Source organism: Salarias fasciatus, chromosome 23 (assembly GCF_902148845.1).
Source record: "Salarias fasciatus chromosome 23, fSalaFa1.1, whole genome shotgun sequence".
Classification (NCBI taxonomy): Eukaryota; Metazoa; Chordata; class Actinopteri; order Blenniiformes; family Blenniidae; genus Salarias; species Salarias fasciatus.
The window spans coordinates 4,805,513-4,825,212 of record NC_043766.1 but is presented as its reverse complement, the minus strand read 5'-3'; the positions used below and the strand labels follow the sequence as shown (position 1 = coordinate 4,825,212).

Below are 19,700 nucleotides of genomic sequence, written 5' to 3'. Positions count from 1 at the left end.
TGGGAAAAAAACATTTCAAAATTAAAATAGCTGTCAATTTTTTTCATGTGGCTTTATTGTACAACCAGTTCAGCCAATATGCTGACTGAGGTGAAAGCAAAAGAGGAAAAAAGCCAAGTCAAATATCAATGTTTGTTCATAACGACACACCCTCCGCTTAACGAATACAGAGGGGCATCAACGTTCACTTTTTACAGTAGTGAAACACTAGGGAGCAACAGTATGGGTTTCCTAGAAGAATTATATTTTGAAAAAGAAGCCTGATTCTCGAATTCTTAGTACGCCTGGAAGCCTCTATATGTTTTTTTTTTTGTTTTTTTTTTTGATAATTTTTGCATAAATGCGTATGTGTTTGTTTTATCTTATTTACAGAAGATTCCGGTTCCTTCAAGAAAGTCTGAGCTCCAATATTCCCAGACAGAAAATAAACCTGCTGAACCACTCGACACAGACACATGGTGAGTACATCTCATTTGATGTAATTCAATGGAAAGCTTACAACAATGGGACTTTATCTCGACATTACAACATAGTAACAAACCACACAAGTGCATTTATGCCAGTGTTTAGACATTACTTGCTTTGACATGTGGGATTGGCTCTTGTGAAATCTCGAGTGTTGACAAAAGTCGTACGCTTTGTGTCATCGTTCGTCATCAGTGACTAAGTTGAATTGTGAAAGTACATCTCACAATACTTTATATGATCTTGTACACGTGCTTTCAAAATTATAGCAGCTTATTGAGCTCTCAATTTTACTGAGTGACTGCTTGAGGTCAATGAGACGGGGACAGTAAGCATGTGTACAACACTGTAGTCTTTATAATCTGTAAAGGCATAGCCGTGGCACTGCTGTGGTGCAGCTGTGACAACTTTAACTGCCTCTTCGGATGTGCTTTGTGTCATGTAGCAGAGCCGCAGACAAAAAATCCACACATCTCTCACACTGAGTCAGTGTTTCTTCAGCCCTCGATAGGAAGATGCAGTTCAGTGGTTTTAACAGTGTGGGATGGACTCCACCGGGGGGCATGAGGGAATTTTCAGGGAAGGCACAGCTGGAAAAAATGCAGGCATCAGGTAGCTGCATTCTGCAAACATTACTTTTTTAATCGAGGTGTAATACGGACATATAAGGATGAAGTAAGGATGTTTGAGCTGTAACACCTCTTACAATATATATAACGCTGCACGCAAGGTCTCCTGAATAGCATCATTATGGTCTTATTCCTCAACAAGTATGGAATTGATTAACTTTTCAACTTCGCTCAGACATTACCGTTCTTATGTGACCTAACTGACAACCCTGAGGTTTTTTTCCTATGCTTTTTTTTTTTAAACCAGTATTAGCACTCTTAACTTAGATAGTAACCACTTAGTTACTGAACTTTAGCATGTTATTTGTGACATGTTGTATGTTGTGTAAAAGGCTGAACATGTTTTTATATATATATATATATATATATATATATATATATATATATATATATATATATATATATATATATCAAGAGCTTTGTTCACACATTTTAAAAATTAGTTTTTATGGGTATTTTTACAGGTAAAGGCAGATGGTATCATGTGATCTTGCGAAAGCAGTGATTCACAGGTGTTCAGTATTAAAACTGAGGCAACCTGCACTATCTTACACTGTCTTTTGGTATTAGGTTATAAGTTGATATGTTTTCATTTATCATTTGTCGAGTAGAGGTCAACAACATCAACAAGATCCTCAATCAGTCAAAGTTGTTATTTACAAAAACTGGAGTGATAATAACTAGTTATGGCTGAATCAGACTGCTGGTGAGCTATTTGATTTGGTAATAAAAACAAGTAAAATTGGTTTTGGGCTTGCCACTTCATGTTTTAACCGGCTTCACATCATGTAGGGGATCCGTTTGGGAAAAAGACAGAGGTCTTTTTCAAGAAATTTAAAAGCATTTAAAGAAATGTAGAATCCAGTGTTATTGCAGTTCGTTCCATATCGACTATTAACTTCTTTTTTTTGAATCACTTGTAAACTCTGTGATTTGTTAAAATGCCACTTTTCAATGAAGCCTTTTTGACATGGAGTCACGTTGGAGATGACTCCATGGCTCATAACCAGTTATTCAGGAGTGTTTATCTATTATGTAAACTGTGGCAGGTGAAACTCGGTGAAGGGTGTAGAGTGTCCCATCTTGAGCAACCTGAATGATGGGGGCCACACCATATGACACTCACGTTTGCATTACGCCAAGGGAGAATAAGGTGTCATTGTCACTGAGAAGTCTGGGAGAGGAGCTCAGCGAGTTGTGCCCCACCCAGAGAGCGCCCGGTGGAAAGAGATCCCCACAGGTGGCTTCAGCCACAGAAGAGACACATGCACACAGGCGGACGGCTCACATTGCTTTTGCTCCTCTTCTACTGAAATGAAAAGGTTAAAACGGCACATAGGGTGAGTTTTGAAATGCTTCTGTAGTCTACTGTAATTGTAAATATAGCAACATCTCTATGACTAATAACATGCTTTCAGTCATTCTTTGTAAAGTTTTTGTCAAAATGGGTAAGACAACTGGAAATCAAAGGTTTTATACCATGGACAGCGTTCTCTCACAGGGTATATAAAGTTACAGCAGATAAAACTATTTAATCAGCAGGAAGTTCATTGCCATATTCTACCTGTTACACTTTATTTTGAATTGTCATTTGTCGTTTGCGGTCTGCGTTGGTTGAGTGCCTCATTCATACCGCAGCTCGTATCGCTTCCACTGAACAAAGCAGTAACATTTGTGGTGTAGCGTTTCACGCCTCCGCTGGGAAACGTCCTCACTCCCTGATCTGGCAACGGCGACTTGTCTCCACTTGTGAGAATTTCAGTTGGGAGGGCTTTTGGCATCTGCTGGACCAAAAGTCACCATACGTCACCCTGTGACTGCAGAATCAGTAGAGCTATGCTTTTCATCAAAATTCTATGCTTTTTTTTTTTTCAAGTCGGCTTTCTTTCTCAATCGTGTCCCGGTGTTTGTTGTTGTATTCAGCCTGTAAAAAAGAAAACAGACCACAGGGCTGCTGCCGCTGTATGCGTTTAGCTTGCAGTCTGGGTGTCTCAGTTAGAAACGGCTTCTTAATATTTACAATTAAGCACAGTTTAGTATGTTGCTCACTGTTAGCCCTCTGCCAGGTCCTGTGGCTCCTGAAGTCCTTCTCTTCCCTGTCTGGTTTCACCCGCAAAGAGTTAAAACTATAAACCTAAATCAGGAAGGAAAAAGTGATCTTGCATCTTCGCACTGCAGGATTCTTTATTCCTCTTGCTGACTTTGTGGGAACTGAGAAATTCCTCTCCAGGCTGCCAGCTGAACAGCGACCAAAGAGGAGAGGAGAGGGAGTTGTGTGTCTTGTCATGCCTGGTATAATCACAGTGGCTGTTTCAGAGACACACCAGGGCCTGCCGCAGTGTGTTATTTGACTGAGCTGGAGATGATAGTCCACGCTGCCTGCCTGTAATTAAAAGCTTTCTATTGTATTCCCCAGGTTCTCTGACAGAGGACCAGGTGACTGCAAAGCGAGAGAAAAGCCTGGAGAATTTGAATATTATCCGGCGCCGCAGCACCCGCCCATGACAGGGGCCAACCCCGACGGTAGACACAGAGGTTCCCCTGCCACCGTCAGCCACAAACCCACGTCGACTTCTCACAGTCTGGCAGAGTCTGATGACAGCAGCCGCCCCGAGCCGCCGACTGGACCCAGGAAGAAGCCCTCGGTGCTGGAGAAGCCTCCCCGGCCCAGATGCCCAGAGGCTGGCAACACCCACCAGCTCCTCGCCGGTTCCCAGAGCGAAGCCTTGGTCCACTGCTCCCCTCACGCTGATCACGGCTCCTCCTTTGGGCCCGCCCACTCCTCGGGAGACTCCCAGCAGGGCAAAGGACTAGTGGACAAAGGACAAGGGGCAGCACACCATCCATCAAGATCCAATCCTCAGACTGCCTCGTCGCCCCCGGCTTCCTCCCACAGACCCGCGGCGCTGGCCAGCATGGACGGGCAGCGCTCGCCATCTCCACAGTTTTCCCCACAGAGACTCAGTGACAAGCCTCCAGCCTTTCTCCAGAATGAAGACTCCAAGAGGTAAAGCTTATTCCATTACACCAGAAGACTGTTTATCTTCAGAGTGGCTCCATTCCTCTTTGACTAGTCAGAACGCAGCGGCTGTAACTCCCAGGCTCGTGTCTTCTTGCATCACGTACAAAGGAGCTTATTGAGAGTTGCTGCTTCAGTACAATCAACATGTGAGTGCCATCAAGCTGCAGTGAATTAGAGGGCTTCACTGCCTTTCTATTGAAGCCGCTTACGGTTTAGGGAGAATTCTTCAAAAATGTGAAATAGCTTCAAAAAGCCTAAACAGGAAGCTTTTTTTAATGAACTACTAATTGATATCATCTGTACTGAGCGACTGTAGAGCAATGGGGTTTTTTTGCAGCAAGCAGAAACCAGAGTGATGGGAGGAGACGAGCTGTATTGGGTATTCCAGCACGTTGTTCATGGAAAAAAATACATGGATGATATTATGCAGTGAAAGCATTTAGCAGGAGTGAATGCAACAAGTAGTTAGTTTTGAAATGAAAACTTTTAGGAGTGTCTTTTTTAATTTGTCCTATTTTTCCCTCTCTTACATCAGGATGGAGCATGTGAGTGAAAGCCAAAACACTGCAGTCAGGAAAGTACCCATCAGGATCGTACATTCAGACAGAAGCACGGACAAGGACAATTGTCCATTTTTACAGCAGAGCGACGCCCCTGCCGTCCCGGCCGAAGGTCAAGGCTCTACTCGGCTCCCCGGTCTGGGAGCAGCGGGTCAGGACTCTGTCTTCTGTTCCTTCACCCGGCAAAGGGAAGCGAGCGGCACACCCGCCGCTCAGGCACAGCGGCCGCCTCACACCGACACATACATGACCAGTGCCACGGATCAAGAGCCGCCTGCCGAGCCGCCAGGCGGCAACAAGGCGGCCATCAGCGCCCAGCTGATAGAGGAGGACCAGAAGAGAGAAGAACTGGCCCGGGACATCTTGGGGAAGGACAAATCCCTGGCTGACATTCTCGATCAGAGCAAGATGAAGACCACCATGGACCTGATGGAGGGGATCTTCCCTCAGGGCGAGCAGCTGCTGGAGGGAGCTCACCAGCGCAGGAAGGCGCAGATGAAGCAGACGAACGCCCGGCCTGCTGAGGAAAGGTGGGTCACCGGGCGCTGGAGCCAATCCCAGTTTACTGTGTGTGAGGACAGGACACCCTGGACAGGTCTCCAGACTTCCACAGAGCAAGCAGACAGCCACACACGCTCACTGTCACACCAGTGTAGGAACACCAGTTAACCTCACATGCCTGTTTTACCCAGAGTAAACCCGTGCACGCACAAGGAGAACATGCAAACCCCCCACAGAAAGGCCCGGCATGTATTTGAACCCTGTGAGCTGAGAGCACTCTGCCTCCCTGCATCAATTCAGAAACCTGAACTTGTGAGAGATGGAGACAGCGCTCCCTACTGGCAAAGATTATGGTGGATGTCAATCCATTCTTGATTTCTCACCAGAATTCACCAGCAGTTACACTTCAGAATCGTTTTTTTCTTCGATCTTATCTCAGATGTGAAGCACTTGGACTCCTTCTGTGGTTCTCAGTTTTTGTTGTAAATACAGATGAGATAAAACTTAAAACACCCTGGTAGTTGATGTAGGTAAGCCATGCCCCTTTATAATTACACTTTTCTTATAATATGCTCTGTGTGGAGTCTGGGTTGTGCAGATTTGTTTTAAATTTTCAGTAGCTAATTACACTGAGCATGCAGCCACTTGATCTATAGCTTGCTGTATTATGTATGTATGTATGTATGTATGTATGTTGCTATGTATTTTAACTTTAAAGAGTTTCCTGTGTTTGATGATTGCAGGGAGAAGGAAGACAGCATGGCAGCAGCTGTCACCATGGTGACCAGTTCCACATATTACAGCACATCTGCCCCCAAAGCGGAGCTCCTCATCAAGATGAAGGACATGCAGGAGCAGCAGCAGCAGGAGGAAGAGGAGGAGGAGGAGGAAGACTCCGAAGATGAGCTGGACATTGATTTGGCCAACAAGAAGGTACCCGAGGCACAAGTTCTCATTTAGTTGTGAACACATTTTTTTCCTCAGTCACTCAGATCGGGTTCTGCGTGTTTCGTTCCTGATGCAGCAAGAGCTGATCGACAGTCTGAGCAAGAAGCTGCAGGTGCTGCGGGAGGCCAGGGAGAGTCTTCAGGAAGACATCCTGGACAACAACGCCCTGGGAGACGAGGTGGAGGCCCACGTCCAGCAGGTCTGCAAGCCCAACGAGCTGGACAAGTTCCGGATGTTCGTCGGGGACCTGGACAAGGTGGTGAGCCTGCTGCTGTCACTGTCGGGCCGTCTGGCCAGAGTGGAGAACGCCATCAACAGTCTGGAGGAGGACGCCACTCCCGAGGAGCGAGTGAGTGAACCTCCCCGTCCTCTTTTCACGTGCTCCTTTGTATCCGCCGTAATCTTAATGTGCCCAATTTCTCCTTCAGCGTACGTTGATCGAGAAAAGGAAGCTGCTGATTCGACAACACGAGGACGCAAAGGAGCTGAAGGAGAACCTGGACCGGCGGGAACGCGTGGTCTACGACATCCTAGCCAACTACTTGCCCGAAGACAGCCTTACGGACTACGAGCACTTTGTCAAGATGAAGTCGGCGCTCATCATCGAGCAGCGCAAGCTGGAGGACAAGATCAAACTTGGGGAGGAGCAGCTCAAGTGTCTGATGGACAGCCTGCCGATCGAGCAGAGGCTGGCCCTGTGAGGGGACCGACTCCGCTCTGCTCAGGTACCAACAACCTGCTGCTCCAGGTGACAGTGAAGCCATGTGGCCAGCAGAGGGAGACAAACACGAGGACTGACGCATTATCCTGACACTGTTCATGGTTTGTGAACTAGACTGTTAACACCCATAAGTAACTCCTTTTTGGAACGATGCTGCTGTTTCTAGCATCAACCGACCACTGTATCTATATGCCATGTTTTTGCTTTGTTCGATGGTTTCTTTAGTAATTTATTGTAGCCTTTTGAATCTGCGAAGGAGGGGACAGTATTTTTTTTTTCTTCTTCTTCCATTTTAAGCAGCCATGCTACCTGATGTGTGTTACACGCTGAATAAGTAAGAGTATTTGTCATGTGTTTCAATAATTTCACTGTCGAATCCGGCCAAATATTTCAGCAAACTCAACTTCTATTAACTTTTAAACTTTAGTGGCCTTTTTTTATATATATCTATCTACTTTGTGCCCTTCACATGATCACATGAAGACCGCGAGGTGGCAGCGCTGGGAATGCACCCGCAGACAGTGAGTGTGCAGACACTGCTCACTTTGTAAAGAGCACTTGTTAAAACTTCACAAACCCGAAGAAGCACTTCACATCTAGATCCAAGTTAAACTCAACACACACAAAAAAAAGACGCAAAAAACAAAAAAGATCACATTTGAAGTGCCTGATCACTGCATCACTGTTACCACTGTCCAGGCCATGTTCAACCTCTGCAGGTCAGTTGATAATCCAGCCTGTCAACTGACCGAGAGTTTCTGTATTTTTTTGTCCTTTTGCTTCACTGTTTATTTTTCACACTACAGCTGCTGAAAACACACACCACACTTTATACTTCCAAACACTAGAATCTCTGTTTTATTCGTTTTCCGGCCAAATTTGGATCAGAGCTATTCCAGTGTGTGACCAGCTCAATCTTCAGTCCATCAGATGTCTAAAATTTCAGATTGAAACGAGGCTAACCTGAAGGTAACCCCTCCGCCCCGGCTGGGGGATGTTCGCTGTGCACATTTGTTACGCTCACCCACGACCCCGTGCACTGCCGCATCCTCACCCTTTTTAACACTTTATCAGCTGTGCTCCTTTATATCAAATAAAGAGTGTGCTGAAACCACACAGGCGAGTCTGGCTGAGTTCTTCGCGGTGATCCGCGTCACTCATTAACCCCACCACGCCCTCCTCCTTGTCACTGATAGCGCAGAATGAAAAGACTTTGGCATGACGAGGAGCGTCTTCTAACAGGCTCCTCTGGCACAGAAGAAGCAACATGCAAACGCAGGCCGGCTCTGCCGCCTCATCACCTGCGCATGGATTAACTGGACGCCGCGAAGAGAAAGTCTCAGCAGTAAGGAACAAGGTGAGCACAGGCGTCATTCAGGTGGGAGCTGGAAGGTTTGTATTGTTTCTCACAGGGATTTGAAGAGGAAATCATTAACCACAGCAGGAACTGAGCAGACGATGCACGCAGGCATAGAAACTGAATATTCCACTGGCTCCTACTGAGGTTTTCCTCTCATTTGAAAGATAGCTGATCAAAAATAAAGGTTTTCATCTTAGGTTCCTGTGAAAATTTTCAAGGACAAAAAAAATTGACTCACTATTTCCTAGATGAGCTTAATCTTCTGTTAATCAAAATATTTATTGTTGTGTGCTCATACACACACCATCTACACCAAACTGTCTTTAAATGTACTATTTCAGTAGATAATGTGTTAAGCAAAGGTCACAGTGATAAATGTTTATACAATGTTTACAGTGAATGTCTTATCTGGTTGTATGTTTGCACATAATATACTGGATTCTGTAACTGCTCATTGTTCGTGTGTAGAGACCTACAAAAACAAAACTAAAGCAAAATACAATTTTTTTGATTGTTTACATGTAAGCTAGGTTTTGTTCTTGATCATAAAGTGCATCTGTTCACAATGATCAATGACGGCGAGTAAGAAAAGTTTTTTTCATGTAACCATAAATGTAGCTTATGAAGCTAAGCCACGTGGATAACAAGAGAGCATAGATTTTTTTTAATCCTTCAGTTGAAAGAATTTTGCTCATTACACTTTTAAGATAAACCTTCTAGATTCTTTACTTACTGTCACTCCGGAATTTAAAGTATATACACATGAGTGATAAACACATTAAAAAATGGAGAAATGTGAACCTGCTGTGAATTACTGTGTTCTGGGGCCTCAAAGCGGCGATTAATTTATTCATTTCCCATACTAAATAAGAATAAATCTCGTTGAGAGAACCACGAAATTAATCCACTCGTCTCTCCAGAATTTAAACAGTCAGTCGTCCCATCCTTTGTTTCTCCCACCTGTCCACCATACGACTGTTAAAAAGCAACCAAAATGCTTGTCGAATAAGCCGCTGTGATGATTGTGCTAAAATGAAAGGAAAAACTGAAAAACTAATTCTCCTTTACTTCAAATATGGTGGTACGATTCTGAAAACATTCCAGAAGATATATATGTCTTATGACAGAAGACGAAACTTTTACAGCGGCCAAGTTATGGCCAAAGTACAGAGATGAAAAATGATTACGACCTGTCTCCAAATGAGGTTCAGTGAATCAACACGCTGACAAGTAATATTAGTCATCGCAGAGTAATAATGATTAAGCTATTGCTTCTGATATATATATATTTTTTGTTTTATTTTTTATCTATGAGCACAAAGAATTGAGACTGTGTGACTTGAAGCGGCCAATAGTTTTTTTAAAGGTCCATCGCTTCAACAAGTCTCATGGTGGAAAACCGTCGCCACAGCTGTATATGAACAATATCTACACACTGTTTTGAAATTTTCTGCTGCAGACATGTTTGCGAAGAGGTAACCTCAAGATAAAGTTTTCGACATGTTTCTCAACTAATATCAAGTATTAAGGTCAAATCAAAAACAACATTTCTTTTTAAACACAATCATAGAGCAGCATTGAACTCTCCCACAATTGAAAGCATCGGTCAGGAAGCGTCTTCCAGGACTGTCCCCTGGAAACCAAACCTGTTCTTCCAGCCACTGCACTCTTCCACTTTGGGTTGACTTCTGTTATGGCCTTTGCATTTAAGTTACGGCTCTTTGTTGTTGCGTTGACTTTTTGCTGTTGTGTTGTTGCTTGTTGCTGTAATATTGAGGCTTTTTGCTGTTGTGGCTTCTGTATATTGTGTTGTAGTTGTTTGATGTTGTGTTGTGGGTTTTTGCTGTTACATTGTGGCATTTTGCTGTTGTGACTTTTCGCTATTATTTTGTGGCTTTTTGAAGTTGTGTTTGGATTTTTGCTGTTGAGTTATGGATCTCTGCTGTCATGTTGTTGCTTTTTGCTGTTGTTTTGTTGCTTTTTTCCTGTTGTGGGTTGTAGCTATTCGCTGCTGTGTTGTGACTTTTTGCTGTTGCAAATTTTTGCTTTTTGATGTTGTATTGTGACTTTTGTTCTTGTTTGTTGTTGGTGTTTTGTTGTTGATTGTTGATTGTTGCTGTTTGTTGCTGTTGTGGCTTTTTGCTGTTGTTGTTCATTGCTGTTGTGTTATAGCTTTTAGGATTTGTGTTATGGCTCCTTCGGTTTCCTCCCACATGTGAGGTTTACTAGCGGTGACCCTAAATTGCTAGCAGATGAACCCTGCACCTGCCCATAGCTAGCTGGTATTGGCTGCAGCGCCCTTTGACCCTGAACAGGATGAAGTGGTGGATGGATGGATTCAGAGAACTGACATGTGGTACAAGGCAGCGAGACTCAGTCCTCTTAGCTTTCTGTAATTTAGAGAATTCCGATTAATCCTAGTTGAATAAATAATTCTACATCACACGCGGTTTGTTCTAACACAGGTGTGTGTGTGTGTCTGTTCGCAGGAGTGATGACTGTAGTCGTCGGTGTCTTCCAGCTTTAGCCGTCACGCCGGGCAGGGATGCTTTTTCTGGCTCGCACGGCCCACGGCCAGTTCCTGGGCCTGATCGTCGGGTTCCTGGGATGGATCCTCATCCTGGCCACGGCCGGCCTGAACGAGTGGCGGCTGTGGTTTGTGTCCGACGTGTCCGTCATCAATTCGGGGGTGGCCTGGGTGGGCATCTGGAGGGCCTGCTTCTACAGCCACATTCTTTCGGATTTCGAGAACTGCCAGAGCTTCAGCATCTCGGACAGCTTCCTGCCGGTGGAGATCCCCGTGGCGCAGGTGCTGATGATGCTTTCGGGGATCTGCGGCCTGGCGGCGAACGTCGCGGGCGGGCTGGCCATGAGAATGGCCTACTTCTCGGTGAAGGATCGCAGGTATCTCCGGCTGCTGTTCTTGCTGGCGGCAGTGCTGTATCTCCTCACAGCCACCTTGTCCCTGGTGCCCCTGGTGTGGAATATGACCTCTGTGTTGAACAACAGCACCATCGCCTTTCCTCCTGAGTATTACCTCCCGAGTGTGCCCAAAGGCCAGGCGGTGGGTTCGGCCATCGCGGTGGGCATCGTGGCCTCCATCATGATGCTCATTAGCAGCCTGATTTTCTTCTGCTACCGGCATGTGTGGGAATCTCTGAGCTCTGAAATCCCCAAGGTTCCTCCGAACGCTCCCAGGACGGCAGCGACACTGCCGCAGACTTCAGAAATGTCAAACAGAGATTTGAGAGGTGTGGATAACCCGACCTACAACGATGAAGAACTCTTATAAAAGACACAACCCAACATTGTTTATCTTTCCATTTTTACCCTTCCACGCGAGAGAGACTGAGAACTTAACGATTTTACTGTGAAACGTTCGCCGTCATCTTGTAATGCAAAAAAAAAAAAAAAAAACTGTGGGAATCATTGTTGCATGAAAAATTCACCATCACTGTCAGAGACCCAGAACCGCATCACAGTAATAAATGCTTTTTAAATCGCTGAAACAAAGAGTCTTAGTTAATTCTGACAAACCAAATGAAGCCTTGGAGTCATATTTCTCTCAGCCTATTTAATTTCAGACCTGTTTGTTCTCGTTGTAATTTCATCTTCATTGGTTCTTCTTCAGAATGTAAGAAAAACTTCCAAACACCTTTAAACTCAGAAAAATGGAAAGTTCCCTACAACTGATGTGACACCTCTTAACATTACAGCCTTTAAATAAGAAACATTTTTTGATAATGAGGCACTCTAGTAACAAGAGAGGATTTCAGTCACTGAGAAAACAGCAATAGCCTTTTGAGTCTTACGACAAAAGAGCACTCTGACTGGATGGATATTTCTTGGTCTGATTTGAACACCCCCAATTAAAAAATGAGATTTTTCTACCTGGTTTTCAAGTTGCATGTATTTATCATCAGCTAAAGTTAGCATTTTAGCAGCTGAACCCCTGGCTGTGCAGTAAGCTGCTGCTCAATCCAACCCAGGGCGATTTGTAATGAGAAGCTACTTTACATAGGAGGGACATATCCAGCTACACAACCTGAACTTAGGTATTATGTTGATTAAATCTTTAAATTTGCTGGTTTGAATGTCTGTTGATTTAATACTACTAATCAGCACAACACTCTGTCCTCGCCTTTCTATTGCTGTAAACATATGAAAACTCAGGAGAGGGGTTGTTCTTTATATTGTACTATAAAGGAAAATATAACATTGCATTGCTTTTTGTAGGCTTGAGTATCTCATGACGCTATACCGGATTGAAGTTCAGGGACGGGCGCTTATCCAGGGATATCATAACAAACTTTATCTCTGCTGCGTTATCGAGCAGCCCCGTCTGCAGTGAGCCGCGGTGACTGATCAGCATTATCGTCACGGCGGCCGAGGAGAGGCAGCGTGACATGCCAAGGTGTGGGCTTCTAATGGGCCCCATGTGAGGAGGGATCATGGTGGGTCAGGGTGACTCGGGGCCCTGCTCATGTGACCCGAGTAGGAGGCTGACGAAAACAGGCATGTGAGCCCGGAGAGGGGGCCGCCTCGCTCACTGTGGTGATTGTTGCCAGGGAAGGCACGCACACACTGCGGCTCAGTGGTCCGCTGCACCTCGGTGGAGGCGGCGAGCCGCTGGGGAACAAAAGGCCCTCTTCAGACGAGCACAGCCCTCTGTCAAAAACACAAGCCTCGCAGGGAGATGAATGGCAGACCTGCTCCCACCGCCACGGGAAGGTGGTCAGGCACTTCACGGCAGACAAATGAAACAAGTCAGACATAAATTTCTCTGGGTATCGTCAGGAGTCAGATACATTTTTACAAAAATATCCAGACCAGGCCTTTATTTTGTCCTTTTGCCCCTCCTTCGCCATGCTGCCACCTGCAGATAACCTCAACATATTACCCAGTGTGACATTTATCTAATCTGCCAGGTGAAGCCATCTATCCATAAACTACAGGGTAGAAGGGAGGAGGTCTGATAAGACGACGGAGAGCGGAGGGACTCATAGTGATTGATACTGATGTTTCGTTTCCGTGTTTTCACCACGAGCCAACGCCTGGCTGGGTGACATTTTAACTCAGCTGATGACGCTTCTTTTACAGCGAGACTAAGGAGAGTCGACTGGTGATAAGCTCCCCAGCAGATGTGCAATCTGATGTCCTTCAATTATCTTGAAAGATAATTGCTATCATCAGTTAGAATCTGTTTGAAAAAGGGGGAAAAAAAACAACATGGTATAAAAAAAAAAAAAACATTTCAGGAACGGTTAGGGAGGCAATTCGTGAGGACAAACACACAAAGTGAGGCACCTTCCATCTGCCTGCCCTCGTTGAGCAACTGAGCTAATTCTTTGGGGAAACTGCATTTCATTCACCCGCCCAACCGCCAACGTCACGGCAGCAGACACTTTTATTATGGTTTATCCCTTTCCAAAGGTCGTTCACTTCACATGAGCCGATAATAAATTTCATCTTGTTGATTTTTGTGCAGTCATCCAAGAGAGACTCAGAAGCTGGCAGAAGAGGACTAAAAAGGACAGAAATGGATGGATGGATGGATGGGTGGATGGGTGGATGGATGGGTGGATGGATGGGTGGGTGGATTGGTCATCAGTAAGTACCTGCACCTCACTGCAGGGAGCAGTACTGAGGACAACAAAAGGCCATCCATCTACTGCAGATGTTGTTTTTATGTTATTGATGCATATATTGAAAAAGAAATCATTGTTTCCCTTAAATTAAAAGGTAAGAAATTGATGAAAATCTAATTTTACATATTAGGTGCCTCTTTTGTAAAGTTTAACACACTATTTCAAAATTAATACAGTTTTACTCAATTTTACTGATATCACAGTGTCGACAAACCACTACCCAGCTTTCAGCCTTTAATGTCATGATGGAAGAGTTCAACCCAGTTTATCTATTAGTTACTTATACATGACTTATGTATAATTTACTCATCGTCTCACATCAACTGTGGGAGGAAAACGAGTTCTTTAAATGCTTCATAAACAACTCAAAATATAGATACTGCTGACCTTAGTTTGCCCCTAGGTGTGAGTGCGAGTGTGTGTGACTGTCTGTCTCCGTGTTTATCCTGCGTGAGACCCACCTGCAGGCATTTAGGCTATCTTTTCTTTCTGAAAAATGGTCCATGTTCGCCTCTTGTTCAAGAAATGGCAGATTGAAGAATTTCTGGATGACCCCTAAGGTCAAGATGCCCCTCCACGCAGGTAAACTCCAGGCCAGAAGAAGCCAGTGGTGACTGTGCAGACAGAACAGGTGAGTGCTGCTACGTAAGTTTTAGATGCAGGTGTGCATGTACTGTGTGTGCAAAAAAAAAAGAATAGTGTAAAGCTGCTAGAATGGCTTAAACTGTAATAAGTTGTTAACATTTCTTAAAAAAAAATTTTAGCTTAAAATAGTTACCTACATCTGGACCCAATATTTACTTAAATACTGCAAACCTAAATGCATTTAAAGTTAGAAATGATCAAATGCATGTTTCATTTAGCAGTAAATCAGGTTTATAATGATTTTAGAATGATCCTTTGCAGCTTGGTCAGGGATTCACAGTGGTATCCTGTCAGCAGTGGGACTCAAACCTGAAAAACTCCAATCCCAAGTCTGCATCTCTGACCTCTGGAACCTCTGCTTCCCAGAGCGTCCCTCCCACTGACTGGAGTCGTCTACCAGTGGTCATAATGTTGTGGCTCATAGCATGGACGTATTCCATCATTTAAAGTGTAGCTGTCAGTGTGTGAGCTCCATCTCACAGTCCTGATGAACTCTGTCACTTCTGCACACCAGAAACCGTTTGGAGAACACATCAACAACGTAATGGAGCAATTTGCTTATCAAGCCCTCCGAGCAGGTTTGTTTATTAGCAGCAGGATCCACTTAGACCTAATTCCCTGTCATGAGAACAAGAAATGTCATTTCCTTCCCGGCACACAGCAGCAGGAGTCTTGTAACAATCAGAGTGAAGATCTGTGCGGCTGTTTGGAGCGCCGCCCTGCTGATCGCTCCACGCTCGCCCTGTAGCCTGCGTGGCGTCAAAAAAATGCGAGAGCGCCTCCGAATCTGCCGAAGCCTGACAGGAGCAGCGTTCACTACTTACCAGTGAACGTCTCGGATTCTCTCTCTCACTCTCCGGCTCGCTCGCTCTCAGGCCAACATATGCTTCTGTGACAACATCATTACCTCTCATTAACTTCATCCTATAAACTCGGCTCGGGCGGTCAGGTTCATAAAGTGCCCTGCTCCCATGCGATAACACATTCATGTCACTGTACCTGCCTGTATGTAAATGAAAGAGACAGTTTCCAAGTGCGGGGAGCAGCGGCGCCCTCTGACCTCGGCAAATTTGTGTAATTATGTCAACTTGTTCTACATTCTTCGCAGTACACACAGGCCATTAAAGCGTTCATTAAACACAGCTTAGCTCAGCGAGTGACCAGGAAATCTGATGGAATTAGTCTCAAGCTGTGTTTCCACCGCCGCAGACACACCTGACAAACTCAGACGGCTGTTTCCAGAGGCCGAGGAAGAAAAGGAGCCATTGTGTTTCCTACCGCTGACATAACTGAAGACGTACCTGCCGGGATCAAGGCTGCGGCGTTACATCGGCGGTTAAAAGGGAAATAATACCGCAGGAGCAGGGTGTGTGATGATGAAAGGAGTAGCTCAGAGATGTAGTCAATACGAGGACTTTTACTCAGTTACAAACATGTTTTTTGTGATCTTGTTGTGGCCTCCAGAATGATGTTCACGCCTAGAGACAACTGAATGTGAGGGTCATGGGCAGCCTCGCCGAGGACCTAACCCTAACCCTAACCCTATGCTGTATAGTGGCTTATAAAGCATTGTGATCATTTATGAGTGTTTATAACTACTTATAATGTGTTATACAGGGGGGCTTTAAGTAAAGTGTTACCAATTATTTCTATAAAAACCGGTGTGATCTTAAACAGATTTCCATGAAAAGATAGAGATTATATTAATATGCAAGAGGAAAATGTGAAGAATCTGGTGTGATGACTGTTCGTGAGCAACACAACAGCAGCCAGTCCACGGCTAGCCATGGCTTCCTGACTGACAGAGCTGTGTTTTTCTCCTCCTCCGTCAAGTTCTTTTTAGATTCCTAACTGTCGTAAACCAATATGTCACATGAAATCAGTGTAAGACTCTGGTCGTGTATCAGCAGCACGGGTGTAATTATGTAATAATGAATCACAGCTGTACTGATATGCTGCTGTGATAGTGTGAAAATAAAACTGCTTCCCATCCTGGTCAATACAAACTTTCCAAGCAGCTTCATATGCATGTTGACTTCTTGCTGATGGAGGTCAGAGGCGCAGCTGTGCAACCATGAAATTATTCAAGAAGGTCTGTAACAGGAAGCCCTTTTAAAATCGTTCTCGGGTTCAACACAACAGCCACACAACAGGGTTTCCACCTTTCCACCTGATGGTTTCCACCATCAATGGGATCCATTTATGTTCCCCTTGAAAACAAAAAACCTTTTAAAATCAAACGGCTGTATCTCAGTAGTGCGTCAAAGGAAATGCCAAATGACGACAATATGCCATAAAACACAGTGTAAGCTATCTGATTAGTAATTAGGTAATTAAAGATGCCAGCTGGTGCTAATAGCTAATAATTATGTAACTTGAGCAGCAGTTTAGTTCAACATAATCCCTGACCGGGGATTTTTAGGTAGTTTTAACTTCTCATGCATTTTTTAAGAAGAAGCAGCGGTCCAGCATAGTCACCTTTTTTTATCCAACACTTCTTCACAACTTTAACTAACATAACTCTCCCTTCATGCGCAGCAGAAGAAAAGTTTCTCAATATTTTTTAAGAGGAAATATTGCATTAGGTAGACCATAAAATAGTAGGTTGCACAGATATTTGATTGACTGGAATAAGAATATACTCAATCTAAAAGTGTATTAAATGAACTGACAAAGCAAAAGTGATGCTGAACAAACAGTCTACTGGACTTTTAACATTAAGGTGAATCTACTTTTTGTGGCACCAAAAACTAAATTCAAACCGTATGCACTGCAAAGCAAACAAACTGATCATTTAAATGAAAAGAGAAGTTTCTTCCATTAAACATTGAATTAAACTGATCTTTTTTATACTATCAAAGCTGCTTTGACACACTCCTGTTCTCCCAGAACTGTGGAGGAACTGGTTGAAGACAGGGAGCTCGTAGGAAACCAGGCAAAGTACTGTGTGTTTCTTTCCCTCGAGCTGACAGCGTCACACATTCAGACCCCATCTCCAGCAAGCATGTCCTAACAGAAGAGAAGTGTATTTTTTAATGGAAAAAGAAAGTTTTTACACGTCTTCATGTGGATAGTCTGAAATCTTGCCCAACAAAAAAGACACGGAACAATTTGTGCTTCAACAACTAATCTCCATGTATTAGCCTTCAGAATAATTTACAATCACAGCATTTCAAAACAAGCTAAGAATAATACTTTCTTTTCTTTGGCACTTGTGAATGAAAGAATCCCAAAATAAAGGATTTAAAACCTTTTTATGAAACATACTTTTAAAAAATATATTCATATTTACTGATCACAGCAGGTCATCTTAAGATGTATAGTTTGATTGTGCAGGTGAGTCATTTAAAAGCTGAGATAAGGTGTGTCGTCATGATAAAGCAACCACTTTGATATAAAAACATATTTACATTGTTGCCGGAATGCAGTTTCGAGTGCACGTCTACAGGCGATTGCGTTGTGCCGTCGGTCTCTACGGACGTCGGTCCCGCCATCAAACGTATTCTGTGCGCTTCCTGAGGTTAGCGTTCGTACCCATCACCTGGTACCTCCGCTGCTGCGCAGGCTGAGGCTCCGCCTGCGAGCAGGAGCAGGACGCCACCATGAGCATCCCGGCGACGATCAGGAGAAACCCGGCAGCCCAGCCGCAGAACAGGGCGTCTCCGAACTCCCACCGGGGAACCACGTCCGGCACTTTGTCGTCGAAGAAGTGCACCACGGCCAAATGGGCCATGTAGGACACGGGGATCAGGCACAGCACTCCGGAGGTCATCCCCAGCACCCCGCCGGTGATGGTGAGGGTCCTTTTGGTTCGATGGCCGCCGTGCTCCTTGCAGCTGTTGACCAGGTGGAGTCCGGGCACGGCCACCAGGATTCCCAGGATGCCGACGGCGAGGGCCGCGCACATGAGGACGCGGGCCAGCTTGAGGTCGCTGGAGAGGCCCAGCAGGCTGTCGTACGCCCTGCACTCCATGCCCCCGACATCCTGGACCACGCAGGTCTCCCACAAGCCCAGCTCGTAGCTCTCCACGGGCAGCAGCGCCGTGGACATGGTGAGCCACTGCGGCAGGATGGTGGTGGCCAGCGCGCACAGCCACGCTCCAACGTAGACCAGCATCCCCAACATCTCCAGAGCGCAGGCGCACGTGTCCATGTCGGGCTCCCTTTCAGTCCGTGTCTCTCTCTCTCTCTCTCTGTCTCTCTCTGTCTCCCTCTCTCGCTGGCCTGCACGCTTGACGAGAGCCACAAGAGCTTGTTTCTTCTGCGGCTGCACTTCAGCTGGAGAGGCCGAGTGATGGAGAGCTGCTCACGAACACCTGACAGTCAGAGCGGACCGCTCTGCAGAGCTCCGTGCACACAAGCGGCTCCCACTCGGAGGAGCCACACATCTTCTGCTGCTGAGCGGAGAGGAGAGGTGGGGGGGGGGGCACTCAGCCCTCCCCTTTTGTGGTCCTCCTGCTTCCTCTGCTGTGCCAATGGGCAGCAGAGGCAGAGATATCCACAGGAAACACTTTGACATAACTGTCATCTGGTGTGTTTTCTCTCTAAAAGCCCACAGGGGACATCATTACATGCAGACAGGATATGAATTATGTATTTCACCAGGAAAAAAGATGCCTATCCTGGGTTTTCTTTCAATAACAGAAATATTTACAGATAAACAATTTACCATAACCCAGCTTGAAATAAACAGAGATTTTTGAACAGATTCATCAGTTTGGGGTTGCAGCGCTTTATGCCTTTAGATCAGCTGCCTTTATGATCTCCTCGGATCCAATTTCTTCCTGAAATTTCAAACACGTGGGGAACATCTGTCATTGACTGTGTGCTTGATGGGGAAGATGTGGCTCCAAAGATCGCAGGTGCGAGCTCCGCTGACGACCCGAAGGCGTGCGCTACTTCTCAGCAGATATTGTTAAACTTTGACACAAAAATAAGTTTGTCATGAAAATCTTATTCACCTTTTGTAAATGTATTGTTGTCAGGTCAGACCTGCAATAAAAGAGCTTTTATAAGTGTGCTATTTACAAAGCTAGAGTAAAAGTTCAGATCTTAGGCTGACAGTGTCAGCATTAATGAAGACTTAAGCAGTAAATGCAAGAAAAAGGTTTCCAAACATCCACATTTGATGTGAATTCTCCATATGTCCCCTAAATGAATGGTTCAATACACCATGGTGCCAAACATTGTCTGAAAGTATT

At 44.9% G+C, this 19,700-nt stretch overlaps 3 protein-coding genes across 4 annotated transcripts in view; 2 read left to right on the top strand and 1 right to left on the bottom strand.

Annotated features, from left to right (window-relative positions):
• The window catches only part of shroom2a (shroom family member 2a), a 41,883-nt gene extending 33,932 nt beyond the window's left edge, over window positions 1-7,951 (top strand). For both annotated transcript variants that reach the window (XM_030083400.1, XM_030083401.1), the window contains 6 exons: window positions 373-458; window positions 3,511-4,101; window positions 4,652-5,206; window positions 5,921-6,110; window positions 6,202-6,474; window positions 6,554-7,951. In XM_030083400.1, the coding sequence (XP_029939260.1) occupies window positions 373-458; window positions 3,511-4,101; window positions 4,652-5,206; window positions 5,921-6,110; window positions 6,202-6,474; window positions 6,554-6,826 (1,968 nt within the window). In that variant the 3' untranslated portion in view covers window positions 6,827-7,951. The remainder of the gene's footprint in view (window positions 1-372; window positions 459-3,510; window positions 4,102-4,651; window positions 5,207-5,920; window positions 6,111-6,201; window positions 6,475-6,553) is intronic.
• Window positions 7,952-8,066: 115 nt separating this feature from the next.
• Window positions 8,067-12,145, top strand: cldn34a (claudin 34a). The gene is made up of 2 exons (XM_030083481.1): window positions 8,067-8,203; window positions 10,696-12,145. Exon 2 carries the CDS (start codon window positions 10,752-10,754, stop codon window positions 11,496-11,498), a length of 747 nt encoding a protein of 248 aa, XP_029939341.1. The 5' UTR covers window positions 8,067-8,203; window positions 10,696-10,751; the 3' UTR covers window positions 11,499-12,145.
• A 5,468-nt stretch (window positions 12,146-17,613) lies between these two features.
• Window positions 17,614-18,911, bottom strand: cldn33b (claudin 33b). The gene has a single exon (XM_030083240.1). The coding sequence runs from the start codon at window positions 18,650-18,652 to the stop codon at window positions 17,993-17,995; it is 660 nt and encodes a 219-aa protein (XP_029939100.1). The 5' UTR covers window positions 18,653-18,911; the 3' UTR covers window positions 17,614-17,992.
• Between the last annotated feature and the right edge of the window lie 789 nt (window positions 18,912-19,700).

Excerpts from the sequence above, each read along its gene's own strand:
- cldn34a (XM_030083481.1), top strand. The coding sequence starts at position 10,752 with ATGCTTTTTCTGGCTCGCACGGCCCACGGCCAGTTCCTGGGCCTGATC.
- cldn33b (XM_030083240.1), bottom strand. The coding sequence starts at position 18,652 with ATGGACACGTGCGCCTGCGCTCTGGAGATGTTGGGGATGCTGGTCTAC.